At 40.7% G+C, this 22031-nt stretch overlaps 1 protein-coding gene across 1 annotated transcript in view; it reads left to right on the forward strand.

The window, feature by feature from the left end:
- The first annotated feature begins 754 nt into the window (after window positions 1–754).
- PLCL2 (phospholipase C like 2) overlaps window positions 755–22031 on the forward strand; it is a 185667-nt gene continuing 164390 nt past the window's right edge. Inside the window, exon 1 of the mRNA XM_081071617.1 lies at window positions 755–1142. Within this exon, the coding sequence (XP_080927743.1) occupies window positions 807–1142 (336 nt within the window). The 5' untranslated portion in view covers window positions 755–806. The remainder of the gene's footprint in view (window positions 1143–22031) is intronic.

Below are 22031 nucleotides of genomic sequence, written 5' to 3' on the forward strand. Positions count from 1 at the left end.
CGGCGACTGTCACGGCTGGGCCGTCCCTGCCCGCCGTGCGCTTCCTCTTGGTATCTCAGGCCTCAGCGGGACCCTGGGGGGACGCGCCAGGGCCGGCACGCGACGACCTCTGGGGAGTCGGGGTCCGGGGAGACCCGTGCCGCTTCCCGTCCGCCTGGGGCCACGAGACCCTCGGGAGGCGCCTCCGCGTGGCGAGAGAGCGTAGGGGCGCCTGCGGCTTCCCCTCGCTGGGAGTCGGAGGTGGGCACCCGGCTCCGGGGCCCGGCGTCCAGTTCCTGCGCGATGGGTGTTCCGATCCCTGGGCTGGGTGACCTGAGCCCCCGGAGAGGGAGCCCCGAGCCCCAGAGTTGGGCGCCCCGTTACCTTGGGATGGGTGCCTGGAGCCCCTGAAGTGGGCGCCTGGTGGCCCCGGGGTGGGCGCCCAGCCCGCGCGGGTTATTTTTGGCGCCCGCCGCAGCGCGTGTGCCGGGGCGTGTTTTCCTTCCCCAGGTGCCGCGAGCCCGGGCTCCGCTGCCACCGGAGCTGACTTATGTCTCTCTCTCCTCTTCCCTGCAGAAATCTCCCGATAATTCTGCCGCCAAGACTTTAACTGTGTGCGAGGCGAGCTCGAAACAAACATCACATCTAAATTAAAAAAAAAAAAAAAAGAAAGAAAGAAAGAAAAAAAAAAAGCGGAAGAAGCGGCCGAGGCGGCGGCGGCGGCGGGAGGAGGCGAAGAGGAGGGGCCGCGCACGGCGGCCCGAGGCGGCGGCGGGGACGCGGGGACGCGGGGACGCGGCTTTGTGCTGGCGGGTCGCGGGGCGCCCATGGCGGAGTGCAGCCGGGGGGGCGCCGCCGGCGGGGCCCTGCCCACCTCCCCGGGCCCGGTCCTCGGCGCCAAGGGCGCCCTGAAAGCCGGAACGGGGGAAGGCGGCGGCGGTGGCGGCGGGGGAGGTCGCATCGGACACGGGCAGGCGCGCTGTGACAGCGGCGGGGTTTCCAACGGAGACTGCAGCCTCGGCGTGTCCGGGGAGGAAGCCCGGGCCAGCCCGGCCAAGGAACATCGCGGCGCGGCGCCCGCTGCGACCCCCAGCCCGGCCGCCTGTCCCCTCCCCCGGGAGAGCAATCCCGGAGGCCTGCCCCGCCGGAGCAGCATCATCAAGGTAGGTGGGAGAAGGGAATTCATCGCCCACCCACAACCGTCCTTGGGGTCTGTTTCCCCAGGAGGGGAGTGGTGGTGGAAGGAGGGGGTTGTAAGAGGAGCCCACTGCTAACTGGTGCGCGGGTGCTTGGGGAGGTTGAGCCGGGATTGGATGCAAATGGCATTGGGAAAGATTGGAGAGGTGATCCTTAGTGTACAGGGGGAGCTGTGCTCAGACATTCCCAGTTGAACTTGGGGCTGTCACCTCCTCCGGGATTGGTCTGGAATTATGGTCTGTACCTGGATGGGCAGGGCATGTTCTTCTGTGGTAGCCTCGGCTGGTAACAGGCTCCCTGTAAGGTTTCTAGTGTATGTAAGGGACAGTGATTATGTGAAAACATTTTCTGAAAAATCCCAGGTCGTGAACGGAGATTATTGAATAGGTTTCTTCTGATCTGTACATAGTTGTCCTTTGCAAATGGTTATATATACTTCGAGGCTGCAAAGTCTCTGGTCATTTAATCACACAGAGAAATGGAGTAGGGTTCTGAACACAAATGCAGATTTCCTCTTTCTTAGGCTCAAACGCGCCGAGAGGTTACAATTCTGCACAATTTCATCTTTTCCTTGCTGCAGGAGGCAGGCCTCCAGTTCTGTGGAAGTTCTTTTGGGCAGTTTGCTTGGTTTTGATGTCCTTTGCATTGTGTTATTAAGCAGAAGAAAGTCAGCAATTGTTTTGTGCATTCTAAACTCAAAAAGTAATGTTAGGAACTCCTGAGTTTGTGGTGCAGTATCACATTTTGGTCTGCAGTGTAAAAAATATTTCTCATGACATGAAGTGAAAAAAGAATAGTTGATGAGCTAAGAAGAGCAGAGCCTTAGGCAAGACCAGCTCATTCTGCTCAAGTTTGGAGCAAATATGAAAATGTTGCTTTCTGAAAATCAAGGGGTTACCAAGACAGTGAGGAGCAAAGCATATTGACAGGGCTGCACCCACCCTTGCCATGGCTGATAAGCGGTGGGGGAGAGGTCAGAATGGGCCACAATGAAAAGAGGTAGCACTGGTGGTATTTGAAATTTAATTGGACCTACAGAAATCTTCTAAGTATTGTGTATCTGATGGTGTTATCATGCAGCCATCTAGTGAAATATACCCACCTTGCTAATCTATGTAACAGGCAGTTGTGAAACTGCTTTTTGCTCTGTCATTTGTTTGCACAGTTTATGTCTGGGCAAAGGCACAATTGAAGCTCAAGTGTGTTAACTACCTGCAGCAGGCATTTAGAGTTTAAGGAAAGAAAAGTGTATTTTTGAATCATACCTAGCTTTTCAGTGACTCACATTTTCTTTTACTCTGTAGCTTGTTTCCATGTAAGTTGCTTTCAACTGTGTGTGATAATCAGTACTATTGACAGTTATGTGTTACATCTTTTTTTTTTATTGTTTTTTTTTTTTGTGTTTTGGTGACTAGAGATTTGTGGTGACTTTGCTCTTAATGGAATTTGAGGTGAAAATCTCAGAGAAGATTCCAGCCTACCTAATTTTAACTCCTCTCCCTCACTTTTCTGGAGGGGCTTGTTTTTCCGTTTAAAAACAATTCTAACTTTATTGTTAGAATTTTGTGCATAGTGGGATTCACAGTATAACTTAGTTATAACAGCATCTGTTTTAATTTTACATTCATGGGAGATTAGGGAGAAGGATGGTTTTCCAATATTTCTGATATGTGGAATTGAGAACTTGTTGATAAGATATCATTTCTTCTTTGAATACTACAGAAGAACATGGGGAAATGATTATTCGGAACTCACTGGTTTTTGAATTTTTAAACTTCCAAAGATTTGTCAGTTTTTTTCTTGTTAATGAAGGCAGTTGGCTTCTTATTCACAATTGTATTCCTAGATACACATTGCCAGGAACATAGTAGGACCTCAACAGATTGCTTCTTGAGTACATGGAGGAATGATAAGGAAGTACATTTTTTCTGTTAAGTTCCGTTAATTTCTAAAATGAGTGGTTTTGGATTTACCAGTCTTATATCTTGTTCTTTGTCTTTTACCTCCTAAGATGAGTTGACTGACTGCTTTTTCTTGCCCTCTGTTTTCAACTTTCATTTTCTTAAATATCCTTTAAAAGTATGGAAATAGTGTTGAAAGTTGATCAAGCCTGGATTATAGGCAAGGGACATGTTACAATTAGGTAGGAAACTAGTTGGTATGTTTCTCCTTGAATTGGTGCCTCGAAGAATCAAGATTTTAGAAATTTAGTGTGGTATTTTCTAAAGACGTAACAGCATCAAAACAATATCTTGGTAGAATAAAGAGATCATCAACATCCAATGTCATATAGTAATGAAGAGTGCACAGACATTTTTGTCACATGAATGTCAGAAATTATATTTCTCTTTTGTTAAAAAAAGAATAAAAAGCTCAGCAAAAGCCCATATGAAAAAAAACAATAGTGACATCGTTCCTTAATTTCCTTATGTTCTTTTTTAATATATGGGATGTAATAGTAGAGGCAGGAGTAGACTAGTAAGCAAGGAGATAACTGGGGACCTGAGGGAGTGGTGGGGAGTAAATGCTAGCGAAGGAACAGAGGCCAGAATTTACGGGGTTGCATTAGCTGAAATGTTGGGCTTGTGAGCTATGCCTGTTTCTTAGCTTCCATCTTCATTACAGCCTTGACATCCCTCTCAGACGGGGATCCCCAAATCTGTGTGAGGAATAACAGCCTAAATGTAATGCACAGTGGGCAAAGAAAGGGAACTACTGCAGAGGTGCTGGACATACGCACAAATATACAGTGAGCCGACCAGAATTATATTCCTCATTTAAAATAATTTCTTTTGAACTCCATCTGTTTTGTAAATAATGGTGTTAAGTAAGAAATTGTAAAACTACATTTCTGCCAAAGTAGATCTATACTAAAAGAGCTCCTTGGTTAGGGTAAGACTGTGGATACAAATTGAGAGTAAGCAGCCTTGTAGAACCTTTTACAAATACCTTGAGCAGACAAATAAATCATCACCAGATTTTTCTACTTTTCCTTAATTGATGCTACACTTTTTAGATTATTTATCAAGGCTCATTACTAGATTTTTAAGGAAGGAGCTATTATGTTTGTCATCTTAAGTAATCTAGTAAACGAAAACATCACTTTCATTTTCTCTTTCCATGTTTCATTTCATCACACCATTCAATACAATGCACACTTTATTTTGAACCAGTTAATTTGGTTAGTTTAGATGGCATCCATTTTTTACAAACAGTGCAATCCATTAAATCAAGAGTTTGGCTGACAATATGAAGTAGCATTTTAGGCCTTAGGTTTCTGTTTAATTTTGGACATAAATGAAGTTGAAATGTCTATATATTTGGATGGTTTATTTTAATCCAAACTAATTGAATATTTTAGTTGGTGCTTTTAAAAATGTGGTATAATTTGAATAAAGAAAAATTTACTCTTGTTTGTGTCCAATTCTATGAGATTTGACAAACACACACAGTCATGTAACCACCACCACAATCAAGATACAGAACAGTTTCATCATCTCAAAAAATGACCCCAGGCCTTTCGTAGTCTTCTCTTCCTCCCATCCCAGACCATGGCAACCTTTGATCCTAGGCACTTTTTTAATGACGAGAAAATATAGCCATTTCATTATTTTGGTAGTTAAAAGTAATAACAGCAGCCACCATTTCTTAAACGCTTGCTATATACAAAACACATGAAAAGTGCTTAACATAATTCTCTGACTTGGTTCTGTACCAAACACATAGCCTGAAGAAAATTAGAGTTCAGAGAGGTTAACCCCTTGCTCAAGGTCTTGGAGCTGGTTGTTGTACCCCACTTGGGTATGGCTGCACTCTGTTGCACTCAAATTATGCTGGCAGTTTAAAATTTTCTGTGTAATTAAGGTAGTCTTGGTAATTTGGAACATCGAATGCGATTTTCTCCTTTAAATGTAGGGGACATTGGAGGGGGAAAAAGAATCTCTATTTCTTCTGGCAGAAGACGTTGACAGATAATATCACCAGGCAGCTGTTTAGTCACCTGTTGCGGCTGCTTGACCAGAGCCTCTAGCTTCACGGGGTCCAATGGTTTGACCTTGTCCAAGGTGGCAACCTTATTTTTCTTAACATCATTATTGGCATTATCATAGTACACTGTGTAGGAGAAACAGTTTTATTACTTTTATGCCAACGTATGTCTTCATGTCTTGATGCTGAGCACCCCAAGGTGGGGAATAAGCAGAATTTTTGCATTTATTATACATACTTGAACAAAATAATAAAAATGTACATATGAATATTGTACTGACCCATGATGTAAATAAAACTAGACTCCTTGCAGACAAAAGCTGGGCTGTATTTATCAGTTCTGCACCGATAACAAGCACTCAGTAACTGTATTTTGAATTGGATCTTAAATATAATATCTGTGTTTTGACTTTAGACTTTTTTTTTCTTGAATGGTTGGGAAACGAAAACTGCATGCCCAGAGAACTTGTGGCATATCATAAATAGTAAACAAATAGTGACTGGATAACAAAGTGAATTTGTCTGTATAGATAGGCAGCCTGGATCATTTGGGCCAGAAAAATCTAATGGCCACTCAGCAACTCTCCACTTCACTTTGTACTAATGCATTTTAGGCCACACAGATAACTGTGGAAAGGCCAGGGCATGGGACTTTGTCTCAGCCCACTCAGAGAGCTTTTGTCACAATCCAGAGTTCAGTTTTCAAAAGTCATCAGAGGGTATTCATTTTCATACCTTAAAAACTGCTTGCCCCCTTTTGCTTTTTCTCTTCCCAGTTTTCCTATGTCTCCTCCAAACAGTTACGTTTGACTTGGGTTGTTTTACACTAGATCCAAATAGACAACTGATAGGAAATTGTTTATTTTTTCATTGCTGATCTCAGCCACTCAAGTTGTTTCTTAGAATGCTCTCTCCCAGAACCGCTTAAGTTCCTTTTATAGTTCTGTGTGCTCCGTAAGGGGTCTAAACTAGACTGTTCTTTTTCTTCTTTTTTTTAATGCTTACGTTACCCATGCCTCAGTATTCAGCAAAATTGGGCAGTGCTATTTACAGCCTAAATGTAAATGTAAATGAAGTACGAACATTCATATTTTCTCTTCAGACTTCATTTTCTACATTCATGTCCAAGAATAGTTCCTTTTTTAATACTAAGTTTTGGCTGTCATTACTTACTTACCTATCCGACCTCTGGATTACTTTAGCTACCTTTTGATTTTATATTAATAGGATTCTGTAGTGTAGGGTATATTCCGATATTTTAACAAGTGCAACTGTGTTTGCAAGCTTCCTGACCAGCTTTTTTTCTACTGACAGTAATGGTGAATTGAGAGGGTTGTACTGGGCATAAGTGTTCCCTTAGTAGTGACTCAAACTCAAGTCAGGGCCCCCAGGAAGTCTCAGTAGTACCTGTTTTCCTGGTGTCAGAATAATTTCATAGCTTTAGATTGCTCAAAGTATATAATTAATTACATTGAGCTTTAGAGACAATTATACGAATGGTCCAGCCCGCTGGCAGGACACTTGGCACCTATTTCCAGTGGCAGAGGAGGGCAGGTGGCTAGGCCCTGCTGGCCACTAGTAGTCATTAGGTAGGGTAATTAGACAAAAGGTATTCTAGCTAATAATCTCAGCTGGGCTATACCCTGGGGTCTTCTGTTGCTCTCAAGCCACATGTTGAATGTCTGGATTATTCAGGATGCAGAATAGTGGTGAGAAAAACAGAGGGTGTGGAATTCAGTGCTTGGATCGGATTCTGCCTCCCTTTCTTCCTTTCTGTGTGGCCTTGGGCAAGATATTTAAGTCTGTGTGTCTAGTTACCCCGTCTCTAAAATGCAGAGAATAAAACCGCCCCCGCCATAGCGTTGTTGTAAAGATTAAATGAGATGATGTGTGTGAATATTCAGAGCAGTGTACGCACGTAATAAACACTCAATAAGCAGTACCTAGTATGTTTTTCTGATTTTTAGTTTCTCTTATTTAGAGTTTATTCTGAGATGAGCAAACTCATTTAACTCCATTTGAGTTGGAGGTCACTAACATTACCATGCCCATTTTGGATGTTTTGTCTTTTGAAACATGCAGAATGTACCCAGAGAAATTTCTCGAAACATATTCTAAAGATGGTTTCAAGAGTTAATTTGTTTTCGTGCCATTTTAAATCTGAAGCCTCAGTACAACTATGCACATATCAAAAGAGCTGCAGCTAAATGGTCAGAGGATTTTATGAAACTAAGCACCAATATGTCTTGATTTCCCTGGGCAGTTTAGATCTATACTTTTCGTCCTGACAAAATTATTAATAGTGCCTTCTTTCACTCTCAAAGGCATCCTGTTTTGGATGTTAAGTGATATGGCCGCTGGACTTATCTGCTTTTTACAAACTCTTTGTTATGTGCGGGAGCCCAGTGAGACTGCTCTTTGCCTAAGCTTAGCCTTTATGTTTACACCTCTCTTTTCTCAGTTTGGAATGCTTCCCTCCTCTCTGTCACCTTCAAGGTCTTCCTCAGGTAACCACCTCTCAGAATGAATTGTTTCTTTCTCTGCCTTCCAACCACCACTCTGACTGTATCTCTATACAGCCACGTTTCCTTCTGCCACATAGGTAACTTTTCTTATTCCTTGAGTTTATGAAAACATCTAGTTTAATGTCTGTGGAAAGCATGTATTTAAATATATACTTGTTGAATAAATGTGTGAATGGATGAATAAGTGGACATGAATGGCATAACTTTTGATAGGATATGAGACTTTAGCTGGTTTTGATTGGAATATAAAATTCAGTGGGCTGTGTACTTCAAAGAAGAAATTTATTTCACATGCATAATTTTGGAAACAATCAAACGGAAGGAAATACCTTTATTTAAAGTTGGACTTTGGTTGGTTCCAGAATTGTTCTGCAAGATGTTAATATAAATGATCTGTCTCTTTTGTGCCCCTGAAATAAGAGTAGACCTATGAAAATTTCTTTTGATTTATGTTCTGCTATCAAAGTTTAAAAAGCATATTGAGAAAGCTTACTGTTTGTTAAAGCATTTAATCTCTTTGTTGGTATTTGGTTTCTTTAAGTGATTCCTATAGTTTTTGCTTGGTTTGTTTATGTTTCAGGAAATAAATTACTTAAACTTTTGTTGTCATTAACATTGGATTGTCAAAAGATATTCATTGGGAGTGCTTTAGAATTAATAAAACAGAATGTAAGTAAGGAATATAGAGTACTAATAGGTGAAATTGTAGAAGTAGAATCATTAATCCCTGAGCACATTTTGTCACATAATAGAAATTCTACCTTTGGTTGCAACTCAAGGATTGAGTGTAGAAGAGTTACTAAGAAATGCTTTGTATGCATTATCTCACCAAGTCTCAGCACAACCTATAAGGAGACTTTATCATTCCCTCTCCTCAAGGTTAGGGAGTTTAAGAGCAAGGTCACAGGGCTGGTACAAGGCAAAGCCAGCATTCAGACTAGGTCTGATTGACTTGCAAGCCTACTCTTTGAACTGCTCCATCACCCTCTTCCCATTTCATCTTCTGAAATGTGTCTTTGACTTTTTCCTTTGTTTTCCTTCTTGCCCAAGCTATTCTGGCTTCTTGGTCTTAGTATTTCTACCAGCCCTTAAATAGATGGTTGATTTTTAATGAGGAAAGTTTGATCTTTTGAGGCTGAATCTTGAAATGAAGCCAACAAGATGCCTAATCAACAGCCAATGCTGTCCACCATTTCTGTCTGGTCCACAAACCAGAATTTTGTTCTTTTCCTCTTCATATTCCTTTGATGGATTTAAAAACTTCTGAGGAGTGTCATTTTCTGTTTCTTTTTTTTTTAAAACAAAAAGTTGAGTTACAAAATATACTTTTTAGGGTCCTGAAAAGTAAAGCACATAATCATTAGTAACAATTTGTTTTTAGGTGAGCTTTTTCTGGTAGTATCTATCTGTATTATTGTTTTGGAATTGTCAAATAATTATAGAACTATAATGTGTTAATACATATTACTATGAACTCAGTATCCAGGTATCTTCTTAAAGTATGCTAAATATACTGATTTGGAAATCGCTAACATTAACACCCCAGAAACCAAGCAGCTGGATTTAAAAGTGATTAATAATGTAGGTTCATGGGATGTTTTAGAACAGAAAGAGATCATGTAAAATCTTTTAGTAATTAGAGATACACGAGGCCATACTGATTAGTACATTTAGCTCCTAGCTATGGTTGAGTTCATTTATTTGCATATTAGCATAACAGAATTGAAAAAATAGTTATGTAATATACTGCAGTATGTGAGTATTAATAGAACAAGATGTGGTCTTCCAAACAGCTATATTTGAGAATTTGTTTTTTGCTATAGATAGCCACATGTGTACACATGCTATACTTGTACATTCATATACTCTGAAGACTTTGTTTATAAATAGTAAAGATTAAGAGCAAATCAAGTAATGTAGTGGTGGGTTAACATAAGTCCTGTCTTGTGAGAGACTGATGAGTAGCAGGTGTCTGCTGTCTAAATTGAAAATGCCCAGGAAGGGGCAGGCTGTTTTTTATAAGCATTGCTGATGAAGCCTCTGTTGCTGTTGACCAATTAGTGTGGCCACAGAGGGATAAGTGACCTCGTTTGCAGCTGCCATTAGAATCACAAGCCTTATGACTCTCTCCATATGGTTTCCTGCTACCTTTTATTTTCCATCTTCCTTCTAAGCTCTGATATCCTGTGGGCATAATGGATGTAATTTTTCAGATAGTATGGTTTAATGTTTATTCTTGAAGCACATAGTACGTTGCTTAGATTTTTATTTCTATCAATCCATGCTAATAGATAATATTAATATCAGTAGAATTATTCAGATGCTTTCATATTAGAACTAGTAGAATTCCTGATATAATATCAGTTTTAAGGATGTGTTTATCTTTGGGATTTTTGATAATTTGTTGAAAGATCTGTATGCTCTTTTGGGGCTTTCTCTGGCCTATGCATATTCCCATAAATGTTTTTCTATATATAAAAAACAATATTAGAGTGGAATTGCTGTGTCATAGGATATGTGTACATTCAGCTTTAGGAGATATTGTCATGTGATTTTTCTACTTAACTAGTTAAACCAATTTACACACCCACCACGTTATGTGAGTTCTAGTTGCTCTAGCACTAGGTATTGTTTTGCTTACTAGCAATGCTTACTAGCACTAGGTATTGTTTTCTGATTGTGACCATTTTGATGGTTATGTAATGGTACCTTACTGTGGCTTTAAGGTTGCATTTCCCTGATGACAAATGATATTAAGCACCTTTTCATATGTTTTATTGGGCATTTGGATATTCTCCTTTGTAAGATACCTGTTCAATTCTTTTGCCCATTTAAAAAATGGTTTTTATTTCTGTTAAATGGATTGTAGGACTTCTTTACCTTTTCTGGATGAATATGTATATGTATACATATATGTATGTATGTGTATGTATGACTCATATGTGTATATACATATACACACGTATGACTATATATATATATATATATATATATATATATATATACATACCTTCTAGTATATGACTTATCTTTTCACTGTCTTAAATGGTATCTTTTAATGAATAACAATTCTTAATTTTAGTGAAATTCAGTTAATTAAGAATCAAGTATCAATTATCAAGTATTTTCTTTTATGGTTATTATTTTCGTGTGCTATTTAGAAAATTTTTTCTTAGCTTAAGACTATGAAGATATTCATTTATTTAATTTGTACAACCTTCACTTTTTACATTCAGATGTACAGTCTATCTGGAAATTATTTTGTATATGGTATGAGGTAGCGGTCAAGATTTTCTTTCCATATAAATAGCCAATTAATTAACTCAGCACTATGTATTTGAAAATACCATTTCCCCCCACTGCACTGCATTGGCCATTTGTCGTAAATGAAGCAACTATATGTCTGTTTCTGGAATCTGTTTGTTTCATGAGTCTCTTTGCCTATCCTTGTATTCATACCATCCTGTCTTATTAGTTATGTAACAAACAGGTGTTATTCATCTATTTGTATATTAAAAGATATACATATACAAGAATGCTTACAGCAGCATTAAGTGTAACAGCACCAAACTTGACACAACCAAATGTCCATATAATAAAATAGCATATCATGCAATGGAATATTATTTAAAAAAAAAAAGAACAGATGACTGGTACATGTACCATTCTAGTGTCTCAAGCATACTGTTAAGGGAAAGAAACCAGCCACAAAAGAATACGTATTATATGATACCATTTATACAAAGTTCAAAGATAGGCAAACTAATAAAACATTCACAAACATGTGAAACATCTTTTTTGCTCAGTGGAGCACTTCTGGTGTGGTGAGAGCCGATAGAGTCCTGAGCTGAGTGATGCTGTGGAAAGCCCGTGGAGGGAAGGGCAGCTGCGTGGAATAGCAGGAAGACTATGTTTCCTGGACTGTACTGAAGACAGACGGAGCTGGGCTTGGGTGGGGAGTTGACACGATAGCGAAGGGTGTGTTAGTCTTTGGAGTCATCTTACACTGCTGTTGTGATTGCTGGCAGTTTTTAAGATTTGCTTGGTATACTTGTGTGTTTTAATCCCTTCAAGTGCACTCAAAGGTTTAATATTCGAAAGTGCGCTTCTCACACAAAACTTTGAGAACTACTCATTTGTGGAGCACCTGTTCTCTGTGTGACAATTTTCTAGATAACACTGTTCGGCCTCAAGAGCAGTCAACAAACAGAAACCAGTTATCCAGGTCTGTAGACAAAAAGCAGGAGTCATTTAATTACCGTTGAATAGCAATATACCTAGGATTCTAGGTGGTCAACCTAGAGTTTTAGCTCTACTGAGCACTTATCTTGTCCCATGTAAATATTCTTTCAGGTGGGGAAAACACCAGATATTCAAATGGGTCATTTTAGGACACACCGGAATTGCCTGTATTCGAAAACATAATAATGTTCAGATTGACTTCAGTCCAATTAAATTAGAATTTCGTGTGTGTAGGTGGGGGAGGAAGGGCAGTTGCTAAAGCACCCTGGGAGATTTTAAGGTGCAGTCAGGATTAAGAACAGTTGTGAAGCCTTTCTCATATGTTGGGTCATTGACTGCCCCCTTCAGCTCTGTTAGATATCAGGGAACAAGCAGCTCCAGAATCCTGCAGGTGACAGACTGTTGGTGATCCTGTGGCTGGCTGATCAGGTGAAGGGGATAGGGTTAAACCTGCATCTGCCTCGCTGGAGCTTTTTCTTCAAGGAGCTGAGTTGCCCTTTTTTTGAAGGGATATAAAATACAGATAAAAGGGAAACCAATTCTTCATTACATTTGGAGAAACAGATACCATATGTGAAAATGATGGTAATCATGTGTGCTAATCATGGTGCCTCAAGGATGTATTTTTGATCCAGGTAAAGCATATGTTGTGTCACTTCCCAAACAGGCCCTGGGTTGGTTATTTGGAACCTTGTCTACGTGCGTTAATCATCACTGAGTAGCCGATACGTCCGGATCCATCTCTTGGTCCTTTCCCAGCCCTGACAGAGAAAAGACATTTGTGTACCCATGACATTCTGCATCAAGGAGGAAGAAGTTTCCGAGGAGGAATAGTTTTTAGTAAGAACTGAGTTGACTGAAGCATGAGCATTATTTCTCGAGAGAGGTTATTGCGCATTTTAAACTTTGCTGAATGGAGTCCTCACATTTCCTTTAACCACCTCAACTTGGGCTCAGGTGGCAACAAGTAGCAAAAATGCTCTTTACTCATGGAAGATTATAAATCGACACTTGCCAGACAGGTATCCATTAGTACAGGAAATTTGTGCCGAGAGGAATCAATCTAGTGATGTTTCAGGGTACCGTATTACAGCGCACTGACAGTCTGGGTTGGTACGCCATGACCTTTGGGTGAACGTCTACTTTCTCAATGCCATACCATTTTCCCCTTGCCACACAGACCCTTGCGGTCAGGAGGAATGACCACTGAATTCCCAAAGCATCTATAAAAATATTTTATTGCCTACAAAGCAGTAACATGAAAATATCAGTGTTTCTTATTCCCAGTTGTGGTTACTTGGTATGTACTCTTTTCTTCTCAACTTGGTTGCTCTGTTCGCAGATCATCAATAATCACGTTTATTCTTTTAGGTCAGTTTCCTTTCTCTTCCAAATTAACCTGGGGGGATCTTCCCGCAGAGAGGCTTGTGTCTACTTATTCTAGATTGGGTTGAGGAAGAGATGTGACCTGGTGGGAAGGCTGAGTCTTTGGAGACTCTGGTTTCTAGAGGCTGGAGGAGTTACCCACACTTCACCAGCAGAAAAGTGTTCTTAAGCCTTCCTGATGGTGACTGGGACTCACTTGTTAATACATATATCTTTAATAGGTAGTTTTATTTGTCTGTCAACGTGAGGCATGGTGGAAATGAACTTTAATATTCTTTGGAGGAGAAAGTCTACCATCTTTTCGTGAAAATTGAGCACCCAGTGATATTGACAAGCGAGAAATCGGAGAGGTTTTCTTGCCTATATAATTAGAGGGCTCTTCTTACCCATCTTCTTTGTTAGGGAAGTAAGTATTGTTGAAGAATATTTTTAAATAGTTAAAAAGCCCTTTGTCCCAAAGAATAGCTGCCATTGATGAATGCTCCCCTGAGGGGTCTGGAAGCAAGAAAGTGAAACAAAGTGAGAGAAATAGGACACATGGCACTCTGCTGTGCTCCTTACTTAGAAGTGGATAAGAGGCGTCCTCTCTGTGGCAGCGCCCTGACCTTGGTGCATTTATCCTGCTGCCCTCATCATTACTAGGTACCAAATAGTTACCAGGTAAAACAAGAAGGGCGATGGCTTAGAAGGTGTCACCAAAATAACTCGGCATAATAAAGCTCCTCTCCCCAGATAGAATTTAGTAACTCTTAGGCCCTTCATTCCTAGGAACATCAGGGGCCATTAGATTCATAAAGTATGCTCCAAAAGAGCACTTGCAACCTTTTCCACACCAGGCTACAGAGAGAAAACGATAGACTTGTACAGCCACGTTTGAGGAGGTTGCTTGTGGTTACAGGCCTCACCCAGCTATGGCGAGGGCAGTGATGGAAAGTGGGGCGTGGCAGGGATCGGTGTCGTGGCCAGCCTGTAAACCACTGGTGGCACACTGATTAGGAGGCTGTGCTTTAAAAGTGCTAGAGAGGAGAGCAGAGGTGTAAGGAAAGGTACAGTCAGCTCCGAAGTGCTCTGCACCTCTCGCTGTTGAGGCGATGCCCTCCATAACACAACTCCAGTGGTTGATTGAAGCTTGGCCCCAAGACATACCATGGAGCCACTGTGCACACAACAGCAGACAGATTAGCCTGGCTTATGGATGTGAGAACTGAACATCTGGAGTGAGAGGAACAGTCAAGCACTGCATTCATGGGAGAGCCGATTTCACATATAGAGAGGACTGTAAATCTAGCCTTTGGGCTTTCTGCTTATCTGAATGAAGCAGACCATTGGGGTCATGTTTAAAACCAACAAGAAAGGAGTCTCCAGTGGGCAGGAAGGATGAATTCCCTAGATTCTCTGCAGAGGTTCAAACCCAAGATGTGGGAAGTTATGGGCTGCGATTTAGAGTTTATGCCTCTGCTTGACTGAAATATTAAATATCGAGAGGTTTCTGCTTTCTCCTTTGGTATAAGAAGTACAGGAATTCTTGTCTGCCAGATTTCTTATGTCTTTTGGATACCTGGGTGAGTACTTTTTGCATAACCAATGTTGTAAGTGAAGCCTACATAAATCTTGGGAGGATCTGTTTGTCTGAATGATTCAGTTTTTGCTATTTTACTGATGATTCAATTCTTTACATGAGAAAGATCTGGGCTGTTCCTGTAAGGTTGCTCATAAATCTGTTAAACTACTTGCTCTCCTGCCCCCAAAAACCCTAACAAAAAACTTTACCTTATTTTAAAGGTCACATTTAATTTTTTCCCCCTCTCTGATCATTAATAATTTAAAATATTCTCAATACTCCCTGTTCCACTTTATTTTAATATCATGTTTTCGTTTCATATTTTTAATTTGGTTCACTCTGCCTTTGGTTTATCTACTGTTTCAGTTGAAATGCTTAACCCCAGGTCCTGTGCATTTTCCCCCAGTCAATCATTTTTATTATTTTTCAGCATTGTGAGATGGTGGGTTAGTATGATTGTTTTAGTCACTACCAGGATAAAGCCATTGAAGTCGTAATCTCAGAGTCTTGAAAGGTTCTGTTATGAGGTACAGTGACTGTGATACTAAAGAAAATAACCTTCCTTTTTTCTTTCCAGACAAAGGTAAAAATTCAAAGAAGAATTCAGGAAGTCTCTTAAGACATTAACAATTTACATATAATTATTTGTGTATTTTTAATACTTTTCAGTGGGCTTAAAAAGGCAATAACATTTTTAATTAATGAAATTACACTGTTTTTTTCTCATAGAGAGTATCCAATTGAAGACAGAAGATTTGAACTTTATATCCAGCTTGTTAATACTAAATACTAATGTATTTTGACTTTTAAGAAAATCAGTTAAACTCTTTATATCTCACCATATTCTCCATAAGCTGAAATAAAGCTATATATTTATCTGCTCATATCATTAGGATAATCATCCTATTGGTTTAAAAGAAGTTTAAAACTCCAAAGGCAACATGTCATGAAAACATAAAATGGTGATAACACTAATTCATAACCAAAGGAGGAAAAAAGGGAAAGTTCCTCTGTATGCTACTAACACCTCGTATTTTCATAGGTCTTTAATCTCTAGAAGGCATTTTAACAACCCAGTTTACCTCACAGCTATCTCGTGCTGTGGACATGATCAGTGGCCCCCATTTTATAGGTGAAAAAGTTGAGACCTATGTATACAAATGTACACATAGTCACACAAAATGTTAGCAAAGTTGATCCTTGGACCCAGGTCTCCTACTTCTAGTCCAGTTCTCCTTTCATTCTCTCTTCCATTCAGGTACCTTCACACATTTTATACGTGTAAATTGGGAAGGTGGCACTTCATTCCTTACCCACTTAATTAACAAGGCACAAAAATAGAAACCCAGCATCATGAAAAGGTAATCTCCGGGCAGCACCCATTTGAGGTGGTGAATTGTCTGGCTGGCTGAGACACCAAAGAGCTGTTTTTCTGCTGTGAAAGGAACTGAAGTCTAATGCCTTGAACATTTGTCTCTGGCCCACTATTATTTAGAAAAAAATAACTGCTTCGCTGCTTATTCTGATAAGGCAAACCATCTGTATGGCCTTGAAGTTAAAAAAAATTGTATTTTTGCACTAAATTTATTTAGCAAGTCAGACCTGTTTGTCATTCCAGTGTTGCTCCTGGCCACTCTGGAAGCCACCTGTTACTTTCAAGGTGCTGCTCCTGGGTGACGAAGGCCCCCTCAGAATGTGGGGGCTGTGTCATGCCAGCTTGCTGGGGCAGTCCTTTTCCCGTGGCCAGGTGACCCAGGAGGAAACTGGGGTGGACCAGGACAGGGTCGCAGGCTGCCCTCCTCCGAGCCAGGGAGCTTTGCAGAGAGGAAGATTCCATTCTGGTCCAAATCTGCCTCTCTGACTCTGGGTGGGCAGTGCTCACACAAATGGTTTACTGTTGTCAAGGAAATCTGTGGCTGTCACCTCCTCCTCACCATCCTTAGAATACAGTCTCACCTCTTGCTTCTTAGGGAAACCTCTCATGCGTTGCCTTGAGACTTATACACCAGTCCTGCCTCTGTTACAGGAGGGGTCTTGCCTCTCTTCCCCACTGTTTCTGTGCTCCAGATCCCGTCTTTTTCCTTCTGTATCTTTAACTTCTACTTCTGTGCGTATGTCTCCCCCATCAGCATATAAACATGCTTTAAACAACAAGAAAGATAAAAAACAGGTCTTTAAAAAACAAGAAAGAGAGTGATAACCTTCCCTCCTCCCTCTTCATCTGTATTGTGAAAGAGTAGCCATGACCGCCTGCTCCATTTCCTTTCCTTCCGTTTTCTCCTCCACCTTTTTCCACCAGTGAAGACCATCCAGGCTCGCGGGGCCATGCAGTGAATGGGCCTCCTTCCGTTACTGTAGGCCACATCCTGGGCAGCGTTTCCACACCATACCTGCAGTTAACTATTCACTGATGAGTCTCCAATTGATGTCCCTAGGTTGAGTTTGCCCTCTGAGCCCAACATACAGCTGTCTACTCAGCAACCCTTTAGCACATCACCGCACATCTCACTGCAAAGTGTTAATTCCAACCTTCCCCTTCTTATCCTGCTCCCACCCTCCATCTGGTCCTTTTTTGGAGCTGTTTAGTTCAGCAAATGGCATCACCATCCATTCTCCTTTCTTTATGGTCAGAGAATCAGTCTGGATGAAAGACCTTTTTTTTTTTTTTAAGGAGTTGGAGAGCTTAGGAAATTACAGCAAGTTCTTTCATAAGAAAAATGCTTGCACTTACCTTTTTATTGTTTTTAAAGAAATGGTGAGCTCTGCTGTATATTGCTATTAAAACTGGGCAAGTGCATGATTTCTATAGCAAGAACATGGGCTGAATTGAATTCAAGTGATTTAACTCTTAAGTATAACTTTCTCTGTAATTTTCACTCTAACCTGGTTTGGAGGGAATCATACAAATGTTTAGGTATTCATGTGCTCTACCCTCAACCTCCACTAATCTTGGAAAGTCTCTTATCATTATTTGCCATGCATTGGTTCACTTAAAATTGCAAAGCCAAACTTAATTGATATCTGGCTCAGAAACATTTGTTTCTTACAGGAAAGATGTTATAAGTTAGGAATGGGCATATTTGTGAGCCAGAGAGGGACGATTTTTAAGCATTTTGCAAAGGGGTTTCTACATGAAGCATTTGTTTTAAGGATTTAGTTTGGAGTCTAATTATCGTTTAACCAGGGCAGTAGTTCTTATTCTGGGATCCGTGATTTATAATGTTTTTCCTCCTTGATTTCTTTCCTGTTACTTTGAAATTTGTTTCTGTGAAAAAAAATGATATTTTTGTGCCAAAGATAAGCTGTTTGCTGCAGGTGTCTCAGGTGGGCTGGAACGACAGTATGCATGGTCTGGGAGTCACCACTGGAACGTCCTTCATGTTGTGAATCTAATTTAATTCCCCATCGATAAGCACTGAAGCAGGCCTATTCTGTCATATGATCATGTCATAAGAGCTGTCCAGCTCTTCTTATATTGGAAAATGCTAAAGATAGCAGTGTACATTGGCGCTCCAGCCCTTTAATTTTACTTTTGTCGCTGAATGTGGTGAGGTACAAAACACCTATGCTGGTTGTACAGCATAGTTCTTGGCAAAGTTCTTGCCAATGACAGTGTAGAATCTGGAGGAGTTCTGCTGAGCCCAGCAGCAGGTGCTGAGCTGTGTGAGAAGACAGGGCTGTGAAGGTTCAGCAAGGTTGTATATCACATGGCCAGGTGGGAGAAGCCATGGCCGGTGGGAGAGACCCGGGCAAGCTTTATTTCTGGGAAGTGCTCAGGTTGGCTTTGTGGCTGAGTATAGAAGGAAAGAACTGAAGCTGTTTATTTAATGTGGCACCATTCACTCAAGGTTACTGACATTTCTTCTAATATTTTAAAGCAGAGTTTGGCAGGACAGCGCTCTTCACTGTGCACCTGGGTGAGCCCATTGGCATTCTTCATTACAATCACCTGATGGTTTTCATGTGTGTGTGTGTTTGTGTGTGTGTGTAATTTCAAACCATTCATCTTTTGTGATCTCTTATTGGAAGGTGCAGTGGCCACGGCTGTCTTTGAAATGTAGAGCTGTGACGGTAAGAAAACCTGGACCCCATGAAAGAGGGAGAATCTGGACATGGGGCAGCTAATCTGGCTTCTCTGCTTCGGTGATAAAAGTCCCGTGTGTCGTGAGAACTTGCAGCTTTCTATGCCCCTGCCCAGTTTTGTCAAGCCTGCCAGCCAGTAATCCTAAAAAAAGCTTTTGATGCCTGCAAAGTTATCACTGTGGCGAGAGCCATGGCCGTGACTTTTACTCCTTAACCTTTTAACGTGATTTTGACAAAACATGGGAGCAGACTATGGACTTCATTTGGTTAACACTGAGGACCAATGTAAGAAGAGTGTGTGAGACGCACATGTGTGTTTTAAGGAAGGGAAAATCCTGTTTTCACGGGGAGTTCCTCGATGGGTTGGCATATTTGGTGGTTATCTGGTCCTTTGAGTGAGGTCTGTCTTTCAATACTTTGCCATCACCGTGCTGGATGCTGCTGGAAAACTAGAGTGCTTTTGCCCAGATGCCATCGTGAAAGCAGAGCCTGGAAGCAGATAATCAAGTACATCTGCTGGCCAGACCCAGTGACACAGTCGTGGCAGCGTCTTTGCAGGCAGAATCCCATATACTCCAGGAAATAACATTTGAAAGTTATTTTGGTTCCGACAACCTTATACTGAGTGCAGACCGAATCCCCTCCATGACACAGACAGCAATGGCGGTGCTAGCCTTGCTACCGACGGCCCCAGGGTGCATGCACAGCGAGTCATGTACAGGGAATGGAACTGGAAGAGGTTTGGGGGACTGTCACACTGCTTCACACAGCCTGTCCTCGCCTGCTGGCAAAGGGGGCTGTGATTCCACTTGCCACTACTTGTCTTTCATCCTTAAAACAAAATCTAGAAGTCAAAGCTGATTAACTATCAAAGACCAGGACCCAATTTCAACTTCTGTATCCGAGCAACATACCTGTCTTCTAATTGAAATTTTCTTTTAGTATATAGTATACTTGTGTTTTGTGTGCACGCCTTAGATTTATTTCAGTTTGTTTTTAGAAACAGCCAGTTAATTTTTGCATTTGAAATGAATTTGAGAAGCATTATTATTTATAAAATTTAAAAATCTATGTGAAGGAAATGAATTTCCAGTGATGAAATTAATTTATGCAGAATTTTGTGGGTATGTGCATATGTTTCTGAGATGTTTTCTTCAGATTTCCAACGGCCTCTGAAATCTAAAAAAACACTCATTTGATTGAGAGCAAGACTACTATTACAGCAGTTCCAACTTACTGTTTAAGCCTCCCCAGAATATCAACAGCATACAGGGAGCCTATCTGTGCCCCCATCTTCAGGGGAGACTGGAGGGAGGAACCTGAGATGGGAGGGGTCCTGGCAAATGGACAAGTCCTTGCTGACAGATGCCCATCACTCTGTAGGCCCAGCCAAGGCACCACTAATCATTTTCTGCTTTGAGGAGCACATTCTGACTCGACCAAGAGACGCTGCGGGGTGGGACAGGAAGGAGTTACACATTGTAGGGCTGACTGCATTTTGACTTTCATAGGCCTACCTAGGCTCTTTTTTCTTTGTGGGCTTCTTCCTCCATTTAAAAAAAAATAAAAAATTAAAGTTTGTATTTTACAACTCTGTTGCTAAAAAGACAAATCTGTTAATATTATATATTAAAACTGTTTATTCAACCTTAAGTTTCCTTTTTCCCTTCTGATTTTGAAAGAAATTAAAACACTTGTGTGGGCCCCTAAAAGTATCGTGGGCCTAGCATTGTGCATCTACTGTCCAATGGATAAGTTGGCCCTGATGTGTGCAAACTATCCTCTGATTTTCTTTCTAAAGTGTATGAGGAAGAAGTGGAATATACATATGAACACTTTCGTTCTTTTTCCTTCTATTATTCTCTAGTGAAGTTAAGAGAAGTCATTGAGAATACTTTGAATTTAAATTTTGGAGAGAATTTTGCATTAGTTAATATGTGTAACTTGTATCTTCAATTTAGATTTCTTATGTTGTTATTTTTTTCAGAGACATTTTCAAGATTTTTATAAGCTTTGAGTTTTTAAAATTAAAAATTGACTGTATAACATCAGTAGTTAATATTCTACAGAGTCTGAGAAGATTTTTGAGTACATGCAATGGAAAATAATTTAAGCATTCTTTCTTGTTTTTTGCACTGTAATACTTTTTGCATAATGAATTATTTTATAAACTAAATTAGCTTTATATAGGAACCTATGTGTCTTATCCTGATTCTGAGATTTCTATGAATTTTTTGAATATAAATCTACTTTTAAAGATAACAGGCAATAATTTGTGACTTGGAAATTTTAGAGTGGCCAGGAAAAGCATGCTAAAAATAGAAACTGTGTTTATTTACTCTCTGCTCCACCCAGTCTAAAGCACAGCCATGTGGTTGCAGGGTTGGGGAAGGAAGACTGATGGTGACTTGGAGGGTGTTTTTTCTTTTTTCTTTTTTTTCCCCTGTTACAGAGTTGAAGGAAGAGATCATCCTTTTAACTTCTGAGTCCTGTTTCCTTTCTTTGGCAACTCAGATGAATTATGTTCACATGCTGTTATCTGAAAATGAATTTGACCAATTAGTTTAGTTTTTGGTTCCATTCTCCTTTCTATTTATGTATTTTATCTAGGCTCTGTGCCATGAAAGGATATTTTGAAATTTTGGTTTGACTAATAATTATACATTCAAAATTTGTCAGTTTACAATTTTAAGTTTTCCTGTGTTTTTCACGATAGTCTAAAAAAGATGGCTACTTACCTGGTCATTGTGTTAAACGGCCTAGACTATGAGTTTGGTTCTCGTGTAGGGTTTTCACCTAGGACAGACTGAATATTAACCAGACTGGCCTGTCACGTGTGTCATGGGTCATGAGAATCCTGGGGGAGTACACAGCTTAGTGCAAAACTATGACTACCAGGCAGGCAGCGTGGTGATACCCGTGGTGGCTTACCCACACATTTTATTAGTCCGGTGCTTTAAGCAGGTACCACTGTCGGGACCTTTTGCCCAAATATGGCTTTGTTAACTCTACAGCAAGGCGTTAGGGCATTGATGGCACCAGTTCCACAGCTTTGGAAGGAGGAGCTTATT

The sequence above is a fragment of the Rhinolophus hipposideros genome (assembly GCF_964194185.1).
Source record: "Rhinolophus hipposideros genome assembly, chromosome: 14".
Taxonomy (NCBI): Eukaryota; Metazoa; Chordata; class Mammalia; order Chiroptera; family Rhinolophidae; genus Rhinolophus; species Rhinolophus hipposideros.